This window comes from Onychostruthus taczanowskii, unplaced genomic scaffold, assembly GCF_017590055.1.
Source record: "Onychostruthus taczanowskii isolate IOZ18803 unplaced genomic scaffold, ASM1759005v1 scaffold2, whole genome shotgun sequence".
Taxonomy (NCBI): Eukaryota; Metazoa; Chordata; class Aves; order Passeriformes; family Passeridae; genus Onychostruthus; species Onychostruthus taczanowskii.
Window position 1 is genome coordinate 12,135,079 of NW_024499239.1, and position 23,778 is coordinate 12,158,856.

General features: G+C 37.5%; 1 protein-coding gene across 3 annotated transcripts in view; it reads left to right on the forward strand.

Annotated features, from left to right (window-relative positions):
• The window catches only part of SEL1L3 (SEL1L family member 3), a 34,081-nt gene that overhangs the window by 1,074 nt on the left and 9,229 nt on the right, over nt 1–23,778 (forward strand). For 2 of the 3 annotated variants that reach the window (XM_041402760.1, XM_041402761.1), the window contains exons 2-17: nt 3,737–4,304; nt 5,858–5,984; nt 8,753–8,874; nt 10,204–10,319; nt 11,052–11,107; nt 12,063–12,195; nt 12,829–12,961; nt 13,659–13,805; nt 14,220–14,425; nt 15,973–16,152; nt 17,282–17,401; nt 17,998–18,138; nt 19,217–19,279; nt 20,667–20,843; nt 22,355–22,482; nt 23,117–23,200. In XM_041402760.1, the coding sequence (XP_041258694.1) occupies nt 3,737–4,304; nt 5,858–5,984; nt 8,753–8,874; nt 10,204–10,319; nt 11,052–11,107; nt 12,063–12,195; nt 12,829–12,961; nt 13,659–13,805; nt 14,220–14,425; nt 15,973–16,152; nt 17,282–17,401; nt 17,998–18,138; nt 19,217–19,279; nt 20,667–20,843; nt 22,355–22,482; nt 23,117–23,200 (2,501 nt within the window). The remainder of the gene's footprint in view (nt 1–3,736; nt 4,305–5,857; nt 5,985–8,752; nt 8,875–10,203; nt 10,320–11,051; nt 11,108–12,062; nt 12,196–12,828; nt 12,962–13,658; nt 13,806–14,219; nt 14,426–15,972; nt 16,153–17,281; nt 17,402–17,997; nt 18,139–19,216; nt 19,280–20,666; nt 20,844–22,354; nt 22,483–23,116; nt 23,201–23,778) is intronic. The other variant, XM_041402762.1, reaches the window with a different exon arrangement.

Below are 23,778 nucleotides of genomic sequence, written 5' to 3' on the forward strand. Positions count from 1 at the left end.
GCCACTTACTACTTTTTCATCTTTTTTTTTTTTGTTGTTGCTAAGCGTAAGCTCTGGTCAAAGTGTTTGTGTGTCTGTACCATGTTGGTGCTGATGGAGAGCAGCAGATCAACACCCTTTGTCATGTCTTCACACATCGTAAAATGTAGCATGACGTATTGGGCATTTGCAGGTGAAGAACTGCGGTTATCTTCAGGTTTTGTGCAAACAGGTGCAAGTTACATAGGGTTTTGTGGAATTTCTGCAGCGCTGAACTCATGGAGGGTCCTGTTGAGATCTCCAGCAAATAAAAGAATACTTGCTCAATCATTTCTTTATTATTACACTGCTGAAAATGTTCAGTTTCCTAATGCTTGCAGTGTTTGCCTCCCACATTGGTTTTTATCCCAAGATCCGATGGGATGACTTGGGCTAATTCATTCAGATTCAGCAGGATTTAAGAAAAGAAAAAAATCCCAAAAACATTTACAGCTTTAATGGCTGAGTTACCCCACTCAACAAAGCCTTTATGTCTGTTTTGTTGAACTTTGCCTAGTTCATGATAATATTTTGAATCAGCATAGCTGGCCTTTTTAGTGTGCTGGAAAACTTTTGTATTTAAGTCTCATAATCACACTCAATGTGTAATCTTTTCTTCTTGCTCTGTGTCAGAGGTGATGCACATTTAACTCTGCCTTGTCTGATATAACAGGAAGGGAAGAGGCTTCCTCACCAAGTAGGAACATTTAGATGATGCACACTCTATGCACTGTGCAGTGGCAACCAAGTGGTAACAGAGACTCGGCCATGATCTGGAGGTTTATGGGCTGCAGTCTCTGCCAGGTCTCCATCATTGTGGGGTTGCTCAGGGTTCTTTGCTCCAGCCTATTTAGTGGATGAGCCTCCAGAAGGGTTTGTTATATACTTCATGCATTTTGGCAGCACAGGCGTCAAGTAATACCCAGGGACCAAAGAATACGAAGTAAAATGGGGAGCCATTTAGCAGATCAGGCACTATGGGAAAGGCACTAGATCAGCAGAGCTGAAGCTAAACTTAGGCATCAGCAATTGTGTTGCATTGTGCTTAAGTGCTCTAGGAACATCATGGAAATTGTTCTGCAAAGACCTGGCTTTGCATTTCAGAGCTTACTGCTTTGGGATCTCCCACCACAAAATTTCTGCCATTCACTGGAAATCAGATGGACATATCCATACACTACTTCATTTTTGTTAATGAACTGTGCCAGACCCAAGCTGTCTTTGCTGGAGTCTAGTTCCCATTGCTCTGTAGTGGATAACCACTGAGAAAATTGAGAGCTGGCTGTGTCTGTTTTGGCAGTAAGCACACATTAGTACCCCTATGCTTTTTAGTATCTACCCGGTAGACATCTGCATCTTGTGATAATGACATGGCATTGTGTACCACAGTATGTTACCATCTTCCTCATGACACAGCGCCCTTATCACAAAGATTAAGCTACTTACAAGTACTCTTTATTGTAAGATCAAGAAATATTCATTATAACCATCAAATACAAGAGGTTTAGTATAATTTGTTGCTGCTGCTATGGGCTTTTAATGCTTTTGGAAGTGTTTAAACCAAAGAAGAATTGTGTTGGAAACGTAAAAGAATAGTATATTTTGTCAAGTGAAGCCCTGGAAGGTACTCAAATTGGTATTAAAATCAAGGCTCTCATCAACTTTTATCTCAGTATTTGTGTACATGTGTTATTCCAGCATGTGACAGACTCCATACCATGTGTTCCAATGGACACCAACCTCCTATTGCTATTCCTTTTTAGCCACTTCAGTTTGCATAGTTTTTAAAATATGACAAAATGACAGACTATTCTGAGTTGGAAGGGACCCACAAGGATCATTGAGTTCAACTCTTTAAGTGAATGGCCCATAAAGGGATCAAACCCACAACCTTAGCATTATTAGCACCATGCTCTAACCAATGTGCATTTTGTGGAGTGGGAAATAAGGCAGAGAAGAAGGCTGTCACTCTGATGAGACTGCCTATTGTAGAAAGCCAAAATACTGAGTTGTGTAGTGTTTTGTGGGTTTTTAGCATTTTACTTGTTCAAGGTGTAAATCTTGGTGCTTACATACATCAATGTTCAGCATCTCTGCACATCTGACTTGCAGTGTCTCTTGTTGGATACAAGAAGATGAGGAGCATTTGGTTGCAAGTATGGAAAGTGGTTAAAGTGACAAGTTCCCTAGGAGCACTAAATAAAATGATCTAGAGATACCCATCTGCTCGCAATGATATCTAGCTTTTTTGTCCAAAAGTTCCCTCATTCAGTTATGTCTTCCAGTGTCTGACCTTAATAAAGTCAAGGTCTTGAAGTAAACAGCACCTCTATGCATAGTTGTGTTCCACTAACAAGCCTTGAGCTCTTTTGCACCTCTAAGGAGGCAGGGAACTGGGGAAAAAATGCCATTTGATCACACAGGTGATAAAAAAAATCCCAAAAACCTTATCTGTAGGAGCAAGGAGGTAGTATAGAGCTTAGTTTTGACTTTTCCTAATATTTACACCTTCACAGGTCTTACTGGCTTGATGTTTTTTCAGTGTACCTCTCAAGGAGTGTCAACATATTCTCAAGAACTAAAAAGCAAAATAGTTTCTCATTAGGGACTTTTACTGATCCCTGTATTCGATTGTGGGCAAGGTCTAGTCCTCCACGTGCACAACACGTCATTTCTGTTATTAGAAATGTACTGATGATAGGCCAAACCCTTTAAATATTTTGAAAAACACAGGGAAAAAGGCATCAATCCAAGACAGGTATCCAAGATAAATTTTATTTTAATTTGTTTAATCTTAGCAAAATTAAAAGTCACCTAAGATAGATCTCATTTTAAGCAATCTTAATCTCATTTTGAGTAATCCTCAGTGACAATTGTGAATATTTTAGACAGACTAGGGGACATGGTGGAACTGCTGTGCTGGTGGCTTGCCCTCAGAGCTGAGTAATCCCCAGTATCCCTGGCAGTGCATCAAGCTGGATGCTGACTGCAAGGCAGAATGAAAAGAAGCTGTTTGAAGCTTTAGAGACAAGAACTTCAGCATAGAGGATAATCCTGTTGTATGTCCAGGCACTCACTCTCAAACTGTATATGATGTACATAGCTGTGGAGAGCAAAAGCTGAGCAAATTCAGCCTGCTGGTCTTGCTGCTCAAATTTTCAAATCCATCTTCACAATAGGAACATGTCAAAAATGAAACACTTAATGAAAATTAATTCTCAGGAAGCCTTTGTTGTTATTTTGTCCTTCAGCGACCTGCATGACAGGTAACAAAATTAGCTAACTTTTTAATAAGATGCAGAAACATCAGGCTGTGGCAATCCTAGCAAACAATGATACATAATGAATATATGCCTGTACATTTTCGTGTACACTCCTTAGGCCTGATCCTAGGAGCATGTTTAAATAGTGTGACGTGTGAGTCGCTATCTTAGACCGGATTCTGCTTGCATAAGGGCTAAAGGATACACCCTGTAAATACAGTTTGTTTGTAGAAGCATGTGTAACTTTGAGACCTCAATGTAGGGATGTTGTTGCCATTAAAATCTTGATGGTGGCTCTCCAATAATCCGTGTCTACTTGTTGAGTAAAAGAAACTTCATATTTTGAAGTAAAAGTATGGTATATACGTGCTTGTGCAGCGTTCTGTTATTGTGAGTGTATGAATAATCACATAGATTCTCTGGTTAACATGTTTGTGTTTTGGGTTTTCTTCCAGAACTTTGTGCTGTCCTTTGGAAAGGAGACATTACAGACAACAGCAGTTACTCCAGAGTTTCAGAAGAATATGGATTATGTAGATTTTATCTATTTAAACATTTTAGAAAAGAAAGTTCTTAACAATTCTGAGGTTTCAGTTCAGTATTTATGTTCTAAACCTTGTATTGTTAGTTTAGAAGCAGTAGCTTCCTCTGAGTTCAGGACTGGTGTACCAGTGTATAGAAGGAGATGGAAGGATGAGAAGAACCTTTATGTTAGCAGAACTCGACAAGTACACTTGAAATTTCCAAGCATCATGGTTTACAGAGATGATTATATCATGAGAAACTCAATAATAGTGCACAGTGTGATACTGTACGCATGGATTAGCCACAGGTCAGCTAGCAACTATGGTGATGAGCAGAATGAAGACTACCAGGCTGCAGTTGCCAAGAATTACACATTTTTAGAGGCAGTTCCACCCTTTGAACGGCCATATAAGGATCACAAAGTTTGTCTTCAGTGGGGTGCTGACTATTTGTGGATGCTCCAGGCCAATAGGATACCTCAGTGCCCTCATGAAACTGGTAGGTGCAATGCCACTTTTTTTCCCCAAGGAAACAAATAACATCTCTGGTAAAAAGTGCCTACTGGTAGTAAATAGTAAATATTCGCATACAGTGGTTTACTTGGGAAGCATTGTTGAACATGTAATCTCCATAACTGTGAGGTTAGAGCTGCAAGTTTCTGAAGCCATCCTGCTCTTCAGATTGTTTCATCACAGCCAGCCTGAAGGCTGGTAGCAGCCTGGCCCCATTTCCTAAGCATTTTCAAACAATTTTAGTCAAAACCCACCAGAGTCAGTGGACATCATTCCTTTATCTTCAGAGAGAGTTGTTCAGTCCCTTACTGCATTAGTTCAGAATCAGTTCTGCAGTTCATGTACACATAATTTTCACACAAGTGGTTTCCTTCTGTTTAAAATGATGGCCTCACACTCAGAAACATACATTCAAGTCTTTGTAGTGAGCTAAGCTTTACAACACCTCTTTTTTTTCCCTAGAACCATTATGAACAAGCATTTTAGGAAAAATAGTAGTTTTAAAAAAAAAATCATGTCTTGCCAACAGTATAGATTACAGAAACAACTTTGCTTTCTAGATTTTTTTAGGTTTTTTTTCTGCCTGCCTATCTCTAGCTTTACACTTGCTGACAGTTCTTTTGCTCCCAATGCATGCTCAAAGCAGAACCTAGAAGGAAAAAGAACATTTGTTTCTAAATGGTTCTCTCTGAGAAAATCCCATAATGGCATTTATGTCATTTATTTTCACTACACTGGTGTGTAAGTGCTCTGAAGAACAGGGAACATCTTGCTTCCTTTAAGGGCTTTCTAAAATACTTGTTTTAAACAGCATGTGATATCTGACAACACTGTGAAACATCTTATTTTCTGTATTATCTATTTCTATTCCTGATTAAATCAGTTTAATAGACTATAGGAGGAAATAATATTCAAATTCTGTTTCTTAAAATAATATTGTAACAAATTGCTCAGGGTTTGGTTGATTTTATTGTTTTCTTGGTGTTTTTTTTGTTTGGTTTTTGGGTTTCTCTAGGCAAGCTGATGATATATCATGGCCTTGAAGATTTTTCTCCTGTTTCTCAAGAGGGGCAGCTTTATCAGTTTTATTACAGGATTATCCATATCAGTTAAGAACATAATTGGTATCTATGCATACATATAATATAGAGAGGCACAAATGGAGAGCAAGTCCAACAGATGTGGAGAAACGTCACTTAGGCATAACTAAATATAGGATGAGATTTAAGTGAATGACATAAAGTAGGACTTCTTATTTCCTAACTAGTTCCTTAAGTATCTTAGATTTAAATAAGTCTGTTTTTTCCCTGCTTCTAATTCCTTCTGGAAACAGGCTCAATTTGACTTTTCATGGGTTATTGGTCCAAGACTGTAATGTATTTAACAGCAGCAAGTGAACTTGTGTCTAAGGACTTATTGAGAGTTTGTATTAACTTTGAATCTGTTGTGTGCTTTAAATGTTTGACTGTAGGAATGTGAGCTAATTAATTAGTTTCTATGCTTTCTGTCTGTCAGATTAAGAAAGACTGTTTTTTGCAGATGGTGTCCAGGTTCTCGATTTTATATATGCTTCCAGTGGGGAAAAAACAGGAATTGTGAAGAAATTTGAACAGTTTGAAAACAGAGAACTTGAGACAGTCAGACAACATCAGATTGATTATCCCATGTAAGTATAGGCGAGTAACTGACCGGGGCTGTATTTGGTTTTTGAAGGCTATAGAATGTACTTAAACTCTTGGGCTTTACCACAAATTAATGGAATACTGCCTACTAATTTCAGAAAAGATGCAAAAGGAGCCTAGTTAGCAGTTCCTTGTGATTCCAGTTTTGGACAGGCTTAGCTGAACCTCAGGAAGGTACTTACAGTATGTATTAGTGCAGTGCTGTATAAGAGGTGCCACTGAAGGTTAACTGAATGGGTTAGGCACAGTTAGGAGGATGAGTTAGCTGTTGTTACCTGCTGTTGTGATCAGACTGCTGTCTCATGACTATCTAACCTGGGGTTTTCTACATTACAAACAGATCTGCATTCCTAACATTGTTTGCAGACCAAGAGCAGAGTAGGATTTCCTGCAAGGGCAAGCAGCATGAAGCATCTTTAGCCCTATAAATTCCCACTCTAGTTTATTTTGTACCTGACAAGCAGCTAGATAGAGTCCTGTACCTAGATAAGTCTTCCAGCTTGAGCTCACTCCATTTCCTTCTACCATTGCTGTGTAAACTTTCCTATTTAGACAGGAGTACAACTCCTTAGTCCCTGCACACTGTTCAGTTACAGAGGAATAGCTCTTGTAAGGTCATCGTGCTCTGCTCTGGTCCCCCTTCCCAAAACTGTCACAACTCTCCAGTCATATTTTGCAACTTCAGGGGTAAAGAGATCCATAACTATACCTCCCTTCCACCAGATGCTCTCACCCTGGCAACATTATTACAGAAGTAGGAAATAATTACAGGAACTGGAACTTGCCTGCTGGTTTGCATTTGGCCTGTGGCCTCAAGAAGAGTGCCAAGATGACTTGCCAAAGAGCACAGGTTGCATGCAAATTACTAGCTCTCAAACCATAACTGAAGCCATACAGAGCAGTTTTTAGCTCCTGGTCTCTTCTGGATGTGTGGCAGCCTGCTGCTCTTTGCTCACCAACACAATTGCATTCTGCTTCTGGCACGGAGGCACTTAAGCTTTGGTGTAGAGTATATGGCATGAATTTATGCATCTTTTTATCTGCTCCACATAGTTCTTGCCTTCAGGTGATGTCTTCAGTGTGTTATGTGTTGTGGTTGTGTGACAGCCTGGGGTAGTTCTGTTAGGAAGAGGAAGAGAGTTCTTCTCTTCAGTTCTTTTTCAGTTCTGTGTATGTGAGCTGTGGTTCCCCACTGTACAAAAGGTTAACAGAAGTAGATTAATCTAACTGAGATACTTGTTTGGCTTCAATCAGGGATTTGTGAAGAAAGATACATGACTGTTGTTTGAGCCTGCAGCAGGGACAGGCTGGGACTGTAAGGGACTGCTCATGCTGTTTGGCATTCTGCAGCAATGGGATATGAAATGAGTCAGCATTGTCCCAAACTCTGTCCCAAGAAATGTATCCAGAGCAAGCACAGTCTCAGACTGGCAATCAAGGATTAAATGGAGACTGAGGCATTTGAGTTTGCCTCTGTGTTGGCAGAGATGAAAGTTGAAAAGAGCAATATATAAGCATGAACACACAAGTAGTATTTCTAGAAGCACAGTGTTTGCCTGTAGGTTCTAGCAATCAAGTGATTGTCATTTACAAACCTTTCTACCTCACACATGTACCATCTCTGGAGAAAATGGTGTTATTAGCTGTTTAAGGCACAGTTTCCATTAGGGAAAACTTAATCACCCTTCCATTTTTTTAAAGCAGGAGAGCAGGTGTTAGGCTTTCAGATCTACAGTGATTTAGTTTAGGAAAATATAAAAGGTACTTGTGTTAAGGAATTTTTTGAGAGAGAAGCAAGGCAAGCTGAGCCAATCCTAAAGTATTATAAACAAAAATTGACCATTTTTATTAATTACAGAAATGCAAAAACTGACTATCTCTTTCTAAAACTCACTAAGAAAAGTGAACTATTTAATCAGATATGATAATAATTATTATGCTTTGCTGAGTTGTACATTGGAGGTACGATTTTCAAAGTCATTCAGCATTGACCTAACTGCTGTGGCAGTGTTACAGAAATAAGTGTGATCAAATTTCTGTTAAGAGCATGGAAGCAGATTTAGTCTGGCACAGAGGAACTCCTTAAAATTAGATGTTGTGGTATAAATTCTGCTTTTAGTGCCTCAACCAGGTTTGAACAGAAATTTCTAAGTACGTAGTGCTGTTGATGTTTGGTTTTTTATTTTGCACTGTTCCATAGTTTGCAGAGGCTCCACCTTTATTTATCCTGTGATACTTCTGTGAAGCTATTCATACCTATCTGTACTGTCCAGAGGATGGATTCATTTTTAACTGCTTCTCCCAAGCATATTTTCACAGTTCACTTGTAGTACAGAAGGCAGGGCTTACAGTTTTTACTGGCTTTGACAATCAAGATGAAAGACCATGCATCTGGGGGTTTGGTACTGGAGTCTGTGTGGGGGAGGTTGGCTCCAGTTTGTCTTGATTGTGTTCTCAGTTCCTTGGTGGTGTAGGATCTGGAAGTAGCTCTGACCTGGTATTCTGGAATTGATTCAGATAACACTTCCTTACTCTCTTCTCTGTTTGTTACCACAAAAGTCTGTGGTTAGAGATCAAAGATCCAAGAATCTTAAGTGTGGTTTTTCTGAAGATTTTTACTGTAGAGGATGTGTTCTATTCTGAAGATTACATGTGTGACACAGGTTTGCTAAATTAAAGTGAAATGCATGCTTTTCTATATAGAGAGCTTTCTCATCAGGAGTGGATTTTTTGTTTGTTTTTGCTCATACAGGTTCACCATTTCAATCTGGCTATATCTACTCCATCACTGTGAAAAAGATCTGTGTGGTATACTCTATTTTATTGATTCAAAAGAAATGTATGGTACTCCTGCTGTATTTCTAAATGAGGAAGGTAAGGGATATTATTAATGGCTTTCAGAAGAGGTCTAATACAGTCTTTATTGATCTGTGCCTAGGAATAACATTTACAAAAATATATTATCAGACCTATTTTGTGAACTGATCCCTTGCAAAATGCTTCTTTTTGACTATAGTGTCTCAGTAGGAAAGTGGCCACTAAATTTACAGGAGAAAATGTAGTAGTTGTGTAGCATCTAATCTTCGCTAACTTCAGAAATGTCTGCTTTGTCAGGAGAATAAGGTGTATCTTACAGCCAGGAACATACACTGAGATTAAAATGTCTTAACCTCAATGAACAAACTTCCTTATTATTACTGAAGTGTTATTTTAAATTGATCTTAATTCCTATATATATACAACATGAAAATTTTTGATAATTGGAAGTAGCCTCAGAAAAAGTCAAGGTCATTCAAGGTCTTGCTTACATTGCAATGTTCAAGAACCAGTCTGTTTCCCTGATCCAGAAGAAAACACTGTCTTAGTCTTGCAACACTTGCAGTGGGGGTCTGTTGTCAGAAGAAGGCTGGGAGCTGGCTGGCAGGCTTACAGAGGAAATAACCATGCAGAATTTTAAAAGTGCACACCTGGCATTCTTATAATACTTTTTTTTCCTCCTTCTTTGCAAGTTTGACAACTGACCTCTTCCTCTCTGTTATTTTTGTCATTTTCATTTTCTCTGTCATGTAGCCAATTTCAATATTTAATTTATCCATTATAAACTGGATGCTTTTTTTGAAGAACAGGAAGAAAAAAAAAGGAAGTTATCAGCTTAATATGAGATTTGCCTTGTGAGGTTTTAGGGCCTGTTTTATTCTCAGTGTTAGACTAGATTATAGTAGCCTGTTCAGGTCTTAAAGGCTCAGACCATGAGTATAACTTCTTCAAATCCAAAAAGTGGAGAGTAGAGTCATCTTGTACTTGATCATTGCAGTCACGTGCCACCAGTTGAGTGCTGAGTGGATGCCATTTTTTACTGGTCCCTTCTGCTCTTTACTGCTAGTCACAACTGCTTTCTGATGTTTGAGATCAACTGTGACAAGTCTCCCTTAGGTTTAGTCTGTTTAACCCTGGTTTTCAGCCTGTGGTTTCATGTGGGAGCCTGAGCATCAGCATCTGAGATGTGTAACTGAAGTGTGGAGCACTGTCTGTGGGACTCTCTGAGAGCTGATGTATGGCTTGGTGAGTGTCAGATTTCTGTTGTTGGTGATGAAGAGGATGAAGAGGACAGAATCACTGTGAACAATGCGTTAGTAAACCCCTTCTTGCTGTTAATGTTTCTGTGGTATTTATTTTTCATTTTTCTTCCTTTTTTACTCTCAGGTTATGTGCATATTCAGATGCATCTCATGAGAGGAGATGACCTTGCAGTGAAAACTAGCTTCAGCCTTCCTCTTAAGCAGTGGTTTCGACTGGATCTCTCCTTTAAGGGTGGACAGGTATGCTTGCTACTGAATTACAAACTGACAAACTCCTTAATAGCTGATGCTGAGAGAAACATTGTAAACTGTATATGGTCACATAGCAAAAGAATGAAAAATCTAAAACTAGAAGTTGTGAGGGGATGTTCAGATCATCCAGCTTTGGAAAATCAACTTTGATTGATTGAGTTGGATTGAGTGCACCCTCAGCAACTTTTCTAACAACAAGATGTGGGGTGTGGTTGAGATGCTGGAGGGAATGGATTTCATCCAGATGGACTTGGACAGGCTTGAGAGGTGGGCCCATGTGAACCTTGTGATGTTCAACAAGTCCAAGTGCGAGGTGTTGCACCTGGGTCAGGGGAATCCCAGGCACAAACATGGGCTGGGCAGAGAGTAGATTGAGAACAGCCCTGGGGAGAAGGACTTTGGGCTGTGGATCAACAAGAATCATTGAATCATTAAGGCTGGAAAAGACCTCAAAGATTATCGAGTCCAATCTTTGACCAAACAGCACCATATCAATTAAAACCACAGCGCTGAGTGCCGCATGCACTTGTTTCCTGAACACTTCCAGGGATGGTGATTCCACAATTAACATGGGCAGCCTGTTCCAGTGCTTGACAACCCTTTCAGTGAAGAAATATTTCCTAACATCCAATTTAAACCTCCCCTGGAGCAACTAGACTGTGTAATAAATGTACCCTATAACATTTCTTTTTTTGTAATTAGTGTTTTGTGCTCTTTTAGATCGAAGTAAGCAGTGTTGGGAAGAATTTGAGAAGACATCATCATCAATCTTTTACGTAAGGAGCATTTTCCCCTTTGTGGAGTAATATGTGTGTATGTTCAGATACAGAGAATGGGAGAAGGATAGCACAAGTCTGTAACTGAGATTCTAATTGATTTTGAAAATGTCTGTGGTCTTTTTCTACACTATGCTTTCAAAACCAGTTTGCTTTACTGTGCTTACATTAAGCATGAGCTGAATATATTTGTTAATGCCATGAGTGGTGCATGATCTAGTGCTACTAGAGTCTGATAACCCTCACTAAAAACTGATTGGCAGGTCAGTGGCATTAAGGTCAGTCTTAAAATGAACTTTTGGCTTTACTGAAGTCTAGTTTTACTGTTGCTGTGAGAGGTAGTATTTCACCAGGGAAATTCTTACTTGCTTTGCTTAGTTAGAGAGCAAAATTTCTACCAAAAGTATTCGCACTCTGTCCTTTATTCTATGCAACTGTATATTTTTTAAATCGGTTTTTAATTGTTTTCTTTCACTATAATTTAAGATGGACTCTTTCTTGTGCACTATTACAGTGAACTGCATGGCAGACTTCAGGATTGTTCCTTCTCTGCTGTGCTTTAAATTCAGAAATTGATAATTTGCAGATGATAACTCTAGGAGACAATTTAAATTTTCATATGCTGATTTTAGAAAAGTGAAGGGGAAAGGTGGAACGGAAAAAAATTAGCTTAAGTAATGATGTATAAAATATCAAAAGATACTTAGAGGTCAGAAAAATAAGACACCCCTGCTGGTTTAATATGTTTGTAGACAAGGAATTTGTTACATTTACTCCATAATTTGTCACACTAAGTTGCAGAGTCAAATTTTAGAATAAACACATGACAAAAGAAAAAGATACTTGGAATAAGCTTAGGACCGTCAGTTGTAGAAATTCTGAGAAATACTAATTTCTCTTTCTTCTTTCACAGTACCTCTAGATAGTCAGCTTACTTCTCTTTCATGTTCTCAAGTTTTAGGGAAGATTTCTATTATGATGACACTGCTGGATACTTTGTTCTTGGAGGCAGTGGGTACGTAAATGGTATTGAAGCTTTCTTTGGACCTGTGAAATACTATCGCCTCAATGTGTTGGAAACAGAACAGGTAAGCAGAAGCACTACTTGGAAATGCTGAAATATTAGCAGCCAACTGTGATATATATTATTTTTTCAGATGGAGTGCTCATCAAGTGATAAACTAGCTGTGAAGCACAGTAGTATCTGGGTATATATGTCATATATGATAATTTTCTGTTGAAATCTAGCAATATTAATTACCATTTCAAATGCTAAAACATAATACTTTGGAAAGTGAGTGTGTAAAGCAGTGTTTGTAGATCTATATTTAATACTATAGATATCATTGTAATAATATAATATATATTAAATATATTAAATATTTTCACTATTGCTTTGTTCCCAGAGTTTCTGATGATACAGTGTTGGATATATTTGATTAAGATGTAGTTTTGATGAAACTGATGGTAAAAGTCACTTGGGTTTGGTCAGTTTTAGAAATTCATCTGTGCTTTTGGATTATGCTGACCATTTAATTAGATAGTGGTCTACTGGGGCCAGCATCAGGCTGTCTGACACACTCATGTGGTGTGCCAGATAAGCTGATTGTAGTGAACAATCTGTTTCCTTTTGTTATTTGTGTACAATGCATCTTTCTAGCTGAGCATACACGACAACAGATACTGGGGATGCCATTTATCCATCATTTTTCTTTTTACAGATTTCTAATCCTCTTCATGACAAAGACACAGTGGAACAAATTGAACTTTACTACGAGAGATGTATGGACATTCAAGAAATAGTTTATGATTACAGATATATTGTAAGGCAAGGCGAAAAAACACGCAGAAGTTGTAAGTGTTAATCTATGACATGAATTTTAAACTGTCATCTTTGGAGATCTGTTTTCTTTCCTTTAACAATCTGGATATTGATCATCAAAAGTAAAACTAAATTCAGCCATAACAAGAAAAAAATGCAATTTGATGAGTTTAGTCTTATTACTGGTAGCTAAAACTCGAGTTTTGTCCCTGCAAATACTTTTGTGTCATGGAATAAAAACTTAAATCATCTTAGTATGTCTTATCTAATAAGACAGGTGCCTAAAGGGACAAAGAAATACTCTCAAGCTTTCATGTATGCTATGCAATTGCCTTTCTTCCATTTCATTTTCAAAATGACCCTAAAGGAAAATGGGTGGATTTTGCTAGAATGTTTCTGCCACAACTGTCTAACATTCAGTAATTAACAGGTTTCTGCTAAAGTGTCCACTTTGGTGAAAGGAGAATGTCATTGCTTAAATGTGTGCTGAAAACTAGCTTATGTTTCTAATTTGAATTCAATTGAATGTGTTTTGACCAGAGTATGGAGAAGAAATCTAAATGTATTTGTAAGTGGCCGTGCTAGCTGGGTGAGTTTTAGCTTTGTGTAAGTGTATGCTCATCTTGTCCATGAATTTTTAGTTTACTAGAAAAATTTTTTTTTTGTCAGAAACTTCTTTTCAAGACCAAAAAGTCAGCTTTCATGTCTTAAATATGTTGTTTTCTCTAGGTTACTATGAAAACTATTATTTGGAGCTGATTCACAAATATGGGGAAAAATCCAAATGTGATGCTTTCATGTGGGGAAAAGAGCTCAGGGAAAAGTACCACACTTTGTTCAAACTGTTACATGAGATGGATTTCAGTAGTCCAGATGGTAATCATGTTTCTTTTTTAAAATTGGTCTTGAATAACTCAACAATATTTGTTGTGTAGTTTAGTATCATTTGACTTAATGTGTTATACATTGTTTTCATATTAGCTTACTTAATAAAGGAGTGTTAAGTGGCTTATATGCAATATGATGCAAATGGAAGGATGGCTTATTAGGTAGAAAGAACCATAGAAATATCCTTATGTTTTTAGTTGTTAGTTACTTTGAGATGGTCTTTTGGATTTTTATTCACCCTTCATATTCAGTAATACCTTATTTCTCTATAATTTTGTCTGCATTGAGAATACCATTCATCTTGAGAAATAACAGAATCTATTATTCAGTTTCTGGGGAAATTGGTTCCTAATTTTAACTCTTACAACAACCGTGTGTTCTATATTTTATTTTTGGTGTTAGAAGATGGAAGTGATACAGTTGTAGAAGTTGGCCGGAGGATATTTGAGAAGGTTGTGAAAGGTCTGTCCAGTGCCAATGGCCTCAGCAATTTGGGCTCCTCTGTCCCTCTCCTGGTGGATTCCAGTTGTTGTGGATACCATAAGGCTTCCTATTTCCTTGCAGTTATATTTGAAACAGGCCTCGGTGTGCCTGTGGATCGTATAAAGGTACTATGTTTAACGTGTGCTGTTATGTCTGTGAAATTAATTACCTTTAAGGACCTTTAATTACCTTTTAAGTTAATTACCTTTAAGTTAAAAATGGGATGATCCATTGAATTAAAGAAAGTGAAACGGCCCTCAGATCCAGGTAGTTGAAGGATTCTCCAATAAAGCTACTAATAAATACCTTGATGGCAGTGATATCTTTATGAAGACCTGATGGTGGGAATCTTTATCCTGCTCAAGCAGAACAAGGACATCAGTGATACAGTGAAGATCTGAAAATGGTAGTAAAGTGAACAGCATGGAAAGTACTGCTTTTCCTAGTCACTGTGGAGCCCTTGAGTCACTCACAGTCATTTGAAGACAGGTAGGAAAAAAGTCCCAGATCAGGCAAATCTAAATTGGAAAGGTTGTGTAGTACAGTCAGGAAAGAAGTCTGATTTTAGAGTGTGCAAAAACGGGACACTGAGTATATTATGGTCAAATGAGCAAGGGTAACCAAAGTAGAACAGTTTTCTTTTGTAAAAAAGTAACTGTGTTTCAACTGAGCAACTGCAGAGTTTGAGAACTCCTGACCTCTTTAGGCAGCTTGCAAATAACTGAAATGTTTCAATGTGTTATAGGTCAAATAAAGGGAAGGTGTCTATATGTCAGGGGAAGAAGACAACAATAAAATTGCCAACAGATATTTAATTGTGGTATAATAGTAAAATATAAAACACTTATAAAGAATAGCAGATCTGTCTGTTGTGGTTAGAGGATGCTAAATCAGAGTAACCTCTTACAGGCTAATCAGAGACAAAGCTCACCTGCAATTCTTCAAAAACAAGAAACCTTAGACAGGAACCTTCTTTATACCCTAAATATAGAGTATACAGTGCTTATTATGGAGGCTAAGTCATTTCATCATTGGATCTGTTTCAGGTGGTGTAGGAAACAATTTAATATCCAGCACAGATGGGACACCACTGGTTTTCTCACTGTGCAGGTGAAAAATAATAGTAGTGCTGAAATTTTTTTTTAGCAAATGTGTGTTGCATAGACCAATTAACATGTATCTCAAGGGAGATTTGTGCTGAAACCTTATCAGCCATAGATTCTGTCATACTAGTCCTGTCAGATCCCTAGGGTAAGATTCTCAAATGCTGTTTGCTAGCTTCCATATGTTTCCACAGAATTCAGTGTGAAAACTCCAGCTGGCATCACTGGGACTAGTTAAGGCACTGCTGGGTATAAGAAGTGTCAGAGTATAAACAACGCTGTAGTAAAATGACATTAAAAAATTGCTGCACATTTAGTGATGGCAGAATAAATGCAATACTTGAAAAGTATTTAGAGCCTAGTTTTTCTTTCCAGTGTTTCTGTGCAAACATAAGATACTTTGACTACTTTATGGGCTGTGTTTGCTTCTGTAACTGTGTTTACATAACATAGCTAGTATATCAGCTACCAGTATGAACATTCTGTTCCCTGTAAATTTCCTTGGAAGTGCTTAACTTGTGAAATGTGCAGTGAATTCCCTCTTGTTTATGTCTGTTGATTTTTGCCAGGGACTGCTATATAGTTTGGTTGGTGCTCAGGGGAACGAGAGACTTTCTGTGATGAATCTTGGCTATAAACATTACCAAGGGATTAATAACTATCCGCTTGATTTGGAGCTGTCATATGCTTATTACAGCAATATTGCAATAAAGACATCCCTGGATCAACACAATATAAAGGGGGAACAGGTAAAAGAATTATAAGTGAATTTTTTTTCTGTGCAAGTTATTTTTCATATTCATATTATGTAGCCAGAATATTTTTGTCTTGATTTACAAATATTGGCTCATTTGATTTGTGTCCCTGCCCGTGGCAGGGGCATTGGACTAAATGGTCTCTAAAAGTCCCTTCCAGGCTAAATCATTCTATGATCCAATGATTGTAGGTATAAATTACATGTAGGTTTCCTGTGTTTCTGAGGAAGGGCGAATCAAAGTCAATATCAGACTCAAATCCTCAGAATTGTCCACAAGCCTGTTTTTTATTAAAGTCCAAGCCTTGTTCTTGGCCACTGAATCCTCCCTCAGATTTTTAATTATTAATATAATTGGATGTGTTTGTAAAGCAACTGATCTGCTGTTTCAATAGACAGACATCATGAAGTTCCTGCAAAAGATGAATTGTCCTCTCCATACTTCAACCTTTTCTATAATCAAATGTAATGACTTGGTCGTTAAATAGTTATCTGATAAAGTTACAATAAAATCATTTTAGAATAGGCCGCTAACAGGAGGTAACACAACTTTATTTGTAAAGAATAGTCAAGGTAGGCTAGTGCTAGAATCCTGGCTTATCAGAAAGCATGATTATTGTACAAAAACAGAGAGGTTCTAATTGCTGAAGAAGTAAAAGCTAGCAGACTTACCTAGATAAGAGTGCTGTGGGTCAGGTCATCATCAAGCTTTCTGCCAGTCTTTTTTTAATCTTTTGAAAGTGATTTCTATAGAAATATAAAGCCTCAATAGAAAGACTTAAATACACTTCTTTGTCATTTTTAAGTGCATTTAAAACCAAAATGTGGTTTGGGGTTTTTTTTTTAAGTTGTTAGTGTCTTGGCATATCTTTTCAGTGTAGAATGGACTTACAGTTTTGGAACAAAGCAGTAAATGTTTTAAATGGTTTTTTTCACAGTGGATGTCAGAATAGTTTTTAATGCACTGGCCAACAGAGGAGTGATGAGAATTTTAAAATTCAGAACTGATCATGAATTTTTAGAATTAAGCAGGAAATGGACAACATTTTCCTTTTGGTAGCAGATGTAGAAATTCATTGATATTCATGTGGAAGTTAATTTTTTTCTATTCACTTACTCTTCAGGCATTTGTTGAAACTATAAGACTGATGGATGATGAACTGCTAAAATCTCAAACAAAAGAAAATGGTGATGTCTTTATGTGGTTAAAACATGAAGCAACAAGAGGAAATGCAGCTGCACAGGTATAAAGCAATACATTTCCCCATTTTTGGTTTTATATACACTCAGGAATGTACATCTATAGACCATGTAGGAAAGTTGCAGAGGAGAGCAGACAGACTTTTCTACTTCCACCCAGAATTGCTTCTTTTTTTCTGAGACTATTTCTCATGTTCCTGTTCAATAATATTCATGCAAAAGCCATAACAATGATACAAGGCAGAAGGGAAGAGTCTTCAAGTCTTGGCATCCTCCTTCTCTGATCCTTTTCCATGGCTTTGTATTTGATACATTGCAATTACTGCTGCTGATCTGAGACCAGTAGCAGTATATTGTAATACTGAGCCATTTACATGCATCAAATCTGTCACTTACTCTGCACTTAAATCAGTCCAGACTCTATGATACTGACAGCTGTAAAAATAAGCCTGCTGTAGAGTTAGTACAGTCCACCACTGAAACACTCTGAATATTCCTGTTAACCAGTTGTTTTCAAACTGTTGAGGGTGTATACTAGTTTCTTCTCATATTTGAAATGCATCTAAGCCTGCAAAAGTCTGTTTCTGCAATTCCAGTTTCAATACTAGCATTTGTAGCATTACTATTTGTTTTCTTTTAGCAACGTTTGGCTCAGATGCTGTTTTGGGGCCAACAAGGAGTGGCAAAAAATCCTGAAGCTGCAATAGAATGGTATGCAAAGGGTGCAATAGAAACAGAAGATCCAGTGTTGATATATGATTACGCCATTGTGTTGTTTAAGGTACGTCATATTTCATGTTTTCACTTCAAAACAGCCTTTCCTTTAACATGATGTTTTAAGTTATCTGCAGTGACATATGGTAAGAGTGTATGCAAATGCTTCTAGATTTACTCTGAAAATCAATCAATAGGTATGAAGCTAATGTTGATTTTTACCAAAAAGAGGCACAAAATTCTAAAAAGAGCAAGTTAAAAACAATCTTACTTTATTCCTATCTATATTCAGGATCAAAATACCACCCAAATTGTGGATCCTAATTTTTCCTAATGTCTTGTCACCTCAAGAATCCAACCAACTAGTAGGCATAGGCTTTGGTGTAGAGGTGTAGGTAAAAGTTTGAGCCTTTCCTAGAATGCACTGTATTAGGATTTTTTTAGTTGGAATTAAATTATCGCTGCATGCAGTTAGTTTTTCCCTGCTAGAAGCAGGAGACAGAAGATGCTAAACTGAAGTATGACCTCAACTGAGTCAAATAAGGTGTGTCAGCTAAGTGATGTCACCTATAAGACATTCAAGCACTAAAGCTTAGGTTGTGAGGAACTGTTAGGTCTTCATCTCATTCCTTTGACAGTGGAGGGTTTTTCTCTAGAAAAGACTTGCTTAAGTTTTGCTTGTGGTAATTTTGAGCACACATAATCTGTTTTACCTGTGTCTGGAATTATTTTATGTGGACATCATAAGCATTACATCTGTGTATTTCCTCTGGAGACACTCTAACATTTTTTTCAGGAGAGCTGAGAGCTCTTGCTCGCTGCCAAACTGTGCACAACCTATGCCCTTTTAAATGCTATTTATTCTTACTTAATTGCTCAGACTTAAAGATCTGTGATATTATTTACCCATAAAAATCACTTGAATATACTGGTGAAATAATTGTTTCTAGACTGAATCACTAAGATTTTGTAAAGCTGTGAAGGAAGGATGAACACAAAGCTGCTTGTTTTGTTGTAACTGTTTAAAGCTGAATGACACTTAGTAGTAATGGTATCAATATTAAAAGGCATTTTGGATGTGCATAAGTGAATTTTTATCAGTCTGCATTTTTAAACAATGATTGTTTCACATATCTGTTTCCTAGGGTCAAGGTGTGAAAAAAAATATAAAACTCGCACTGGAATTGATGAAGAAAGCAGCAGCAAAGGTAAAATGCAATAAATATTTTATTGGAGTAGTTCTGTACTAGGTGCTAATAACTATGATTTATATAAAATGCCTATTACCATAATTCTGTCATACTGCTTGCTTTTTCCAGTGTTATCACCATGAATGATGAAAGCCTTATTTGCCCAAGTTGGGAGAGTAGACCACTGAAAATCTGCCAAAATTTCTGTGAAAGAAAAACATTACTTACATATTTTGGAACTTGATGTTAGTTAAGTGACTTACAGACTGAATATTTGATCCAGGAGTATGTTTTTGCCTCATATTCCCAAGCATTAAGGGAGAAGACCTGGATGTCCCAAAGTCTCCTGATTTATTTCCATAGCTGGGAGAAACACTGAGCACCACAGAGCAGAGGAGCCTCACTCCATTTAATGATTTAGGACAGCCAGGTTACCCAGGCCATAATCTGGTCCTTAGAATAAAAATGAAAGAGTGCCTAGACCTTGAATGCATTCCTAGCTCTTAGAAACAGAATTAGTTAAATTACTGGTTTTGACAGCAGCACTTCACTGCAGAAAATACTTGTGCCAATTCTGGGATTCCTTTGAAACAGGAGAGACTATCTGTTCTACTGCCTGTTTGGGAGAGGCTTAAATAAACTGAAAGGCTTTTATGATGTGATCAAAATATCTTTGATTCAGAATCTGAGGAATAGCTTCCTAGAAGACTCCTAGAGACATCAATTTCCTTACTCTCCTTGCAGTCAAATACTTGGGCTCTTAGGCTCCGAAGCACCTTTTCTATACAAAACCAACATCATAATTATTGAAAAGTTTAACGGCTTTTGCATTTTAATGTTCAAGTTAGTAACATTGCTGGCATACTTACAGCCCCATATGATCCACTAGTTTATGCAAGGAAGTGGTGACTCATTGCAACAACAATAAAAACTGTCTCAAGATTTTCTCTTGAGCCAAGATGCAAAGATGCAACTTAGTGAGTAGCAATAGCAATATCTTAAGCTTATCTGTATGATGTTGGTGAAATGCCTTTTGAAAGTAGCATTATAAAGTTCTGTGTACATTGCTTTCTATTTATTCTCAAGGAAATGTTCTAGTTTAAAAGTGGGTTTTTTGATTGCTCATCCTGTCAACCAGTTTCTGGGAGTTCACAAGAACAAGTGTCCTGTTTGGCTTTGAAGAGGAGACAGGGGAAAAATAGTCACAGTTTGTTCTTGTCAACAAGTGAAAGTCACGGCTGAGACTCTGTAGAATAAGATGCCACTGGAGTCTTATTCCTCACTCTATATACAAGGCCACAGAGAAAAGTAGTGGGGAAAAAAAAGCTTTATAACCCCTAGTCCCGGAAGTGACAAAAAGCAGAATCAAATGTGTGACCTGAGATTGCTCTTCTCCTTCCCTAAGGGCTTGCCCCAGGCAGTGAATGGATTAGGATGGTATTACCACAATTTTAAAAGAGACTACAGAAAAGCAGCCAAGCACTGGTTAATTGCTGAAGAATTGGGAAATCCAGATGCATCATACAACCTTGGTGTCCTGTATTTAGATGGGATTTACCCTGGAGTACCTGGTAGAAATCAAGTGAGTAAATATTGAATGGTACTATGTCTTACATTAGGGCCCAGTTTAGAAGTTTTTGCCTCATTCTTGAGATTGCTCTGTTCATCCTAAGTTAGAATTTGATACATTTTATCATAAAGGAGGATTTTACTGGGGGATTCAGTCAGATTGCTTAGGGAGAGAGATGTTGCTCAGATATCTCAGTCAAAATTGTATGCATGTGTTTGTATTCTTTTAATTTAGAAACAAAACAGGTGCAGTGTTACTCCTTCCAGTGACAGCAGCCAGGAAGGATAGTGTGTGCTCTCACATCATGTGACCTTTTGGGTTCTCAGTTTTGGATTGGAAAGTTTATAGGGAAGGGATTCCACAGTAACTGAAAGAAGCACAACCTTGTCCCTGAACCATGAACAGCTATGCTATGTTCACACAGCTTCTGTGAGCCTCAGAACTGCAGTGAGAGGCCTCCAGTCCAGACTTGGAAATCTAACTATTTGATACAGTCCTGGTAGAAAGCAGTATTTTGTTTTTCTGTGACAGAACCCATTAACATATGTGCAAAATAAATTTTCCCCTAATAGGAATGGTCTACTTTATTTATATTTCTTTTAATTAACTTGGAAGTGTATGAACAGCAGCAAAAATGTAGTGAGGTAGACCGTAATAAATGTCGTCAGCTAAAAAATGTTCCCAGTGTGGCCTTTGAGTTCTGAGATCTGGATATACTCCAGACAGTGAGCATTTCTGCTGTCAACAGCAGCAGTGCTCACCAACATGTGCATCTGGCAAACACATTTTCCTTCCCCAGGGATGAAAAAACACATTTCTGAGTGGACTGATTATAAGAGGACACCTAAAAGTGCCCAGGTTTCTTTATTCATCAAAGCCAATGGCAAGAAGGAGTGTGTAGTCTGTGCTCACTAACAGAAAGCATATATTGATGGTTTAAAATTTCCTGAAATAAATATTTTGGGTTGTATGCTGGGTTTGGTTTACTTTACCAGTTACTGTTCCTGAGGGTAAAATGTGGAGTCACACAGCCTTCCCACTTCTGTAGCTCTGGCCCTGCTTACTCCATCTGTGTTTTTTATAAACCAGTTTCAAAGATTTGAGCACTGTAGTTGTGGTCTGCTGAACATACAGAGCGTTGCTGCTGCTCCACAGCCTTCATTTGGCATCGCAAGTTCTGTTCTCCAGGATGCCTTAATAATCTTCCTACTAGTGAATAACTAATTTTTTGTCAGTGCATGCAAGACTTTTGTGTTAGCGAGTGTTAGTTAAACATTTGGACACTTTTCTGTTTGATGTTCCATATATTACCTGAGTATATGTTTTTTACAACTTTCTCTAGCCTAAACTATTAAAAATTAAGAATAATTCATTTCATCTAAGTACTCTAACAGTAGTTAAATTATCTTACCCTCATTAGCCAGCTACCTATTTTTATTCTTTTGATGAAAAGAGTCCTGAGGAAGAAATCTCAATAAAGATTAATAATGAAGAGTTGCTAATTATGTTTTGTTTCTTCACAGACAGTTGCTGCACGCTATTTCTATAAAGCTGCCCAAGGAGGACATATAGAAGGGACTTTGCGATGCTCTCTGTATTACATCACAGGAAATATGGAAGACTTCCCTAGAGATCCAGAAAAAGCTGTCATGTAAGTAAGGAAACAATTTATAAAAGGAGAATATATTTCTGATATGATTATTTTGATTCTTGGTGATTTTTAAGTCCATGGCTTAAATACCTTGTACTTCACAGTGCTTACCTCTGTGGCAAAAGGTTCTTCTGCAGTAATATTTGATCTGCATGAGTATGTGTGTTATGTAGATGACCAGTAGATTTTAAGAGGTATTGAGTGCTTTTACTTCTTTTTTTTTTCCAGAACAACTCAGAGAGATTGTATCGAACAACTCTGAAAGGTTTTATCTAACAAAGCCTCACTATTTTTTTATTTTCAAGAAATACTGGTGATGTGGTAGAATTGGCATTTTGCATCAAAAATAGGCAGATATTTATTGATAGCACCTATTAACTTACATTTGTTTTCTTAAAAAACATGGCTGAGAAAAAAATATAGGATGTCTTTAATACAATTACAGAGATAAATGGACTTCATGTTCTCAGTCAGTTGTCACAGGATTGATGCAGTGACTACTGTTAAATCCCATAGTTTGTCTTACAGAAGTCAGATGGTGATCCCATATCCTTTTGTGTTCTTTCAGTCTACGTGAGTTGGGATAACATTACTGGAGCAGGACCATTCATTTTTTGTTTGTTCTATTCCACAGCTGGGCAAAACACATTGCAGAGAAGAATGGCTACTTAGGTCATGTAATCAGAAAAGCTCTCAATGCTTATCTGGAGCTTTCATGGTATGTTTCTTCTCTTCTCTGTATTTTCTATTTTTCACTTACTTTATAGCAAGATAAAATAATTAATAATGGTCCATCACTGCAAAGGAAAAAAAAAAGCAGTAGCACTACAAAAATCAGTTGCAAAACATCCACTGATATAAAGGGAAGGAGGAGTTGACCCAAAATGTAAATCAACAGTTCTGACAGAATCAAGTGAAAAACAAAGAGTTTGTAGTGCAAAATAGTTGTATCAACTGTGGTTCTCATCCCATAATATTTGTGTAACGTGCACTGGATTAACAAGAGGAACACCTTTCACTTTTACTGTCGTCTCTGTTACAAATCTTGTATTTTACCTTCTCTTTTCTATATATTTATGTGTCATGAAAAGTTCAGCTGCTGGATTAGATTTGTTGGGTTTTCTGTGTATGGTTAGTATTGTCTTTTGTGTAAGTATAATAGGGGGCTATAATATCCAATGAGCTAGTCAAGAGGTTTCAAAATAGTGCCCAGTTTAATGCTCCATCTTAGCAGCCTCTGTAGGCATGAGCATCAGATGTTGTGTGTGCAAACATCAGACTATCATATGTGATTAA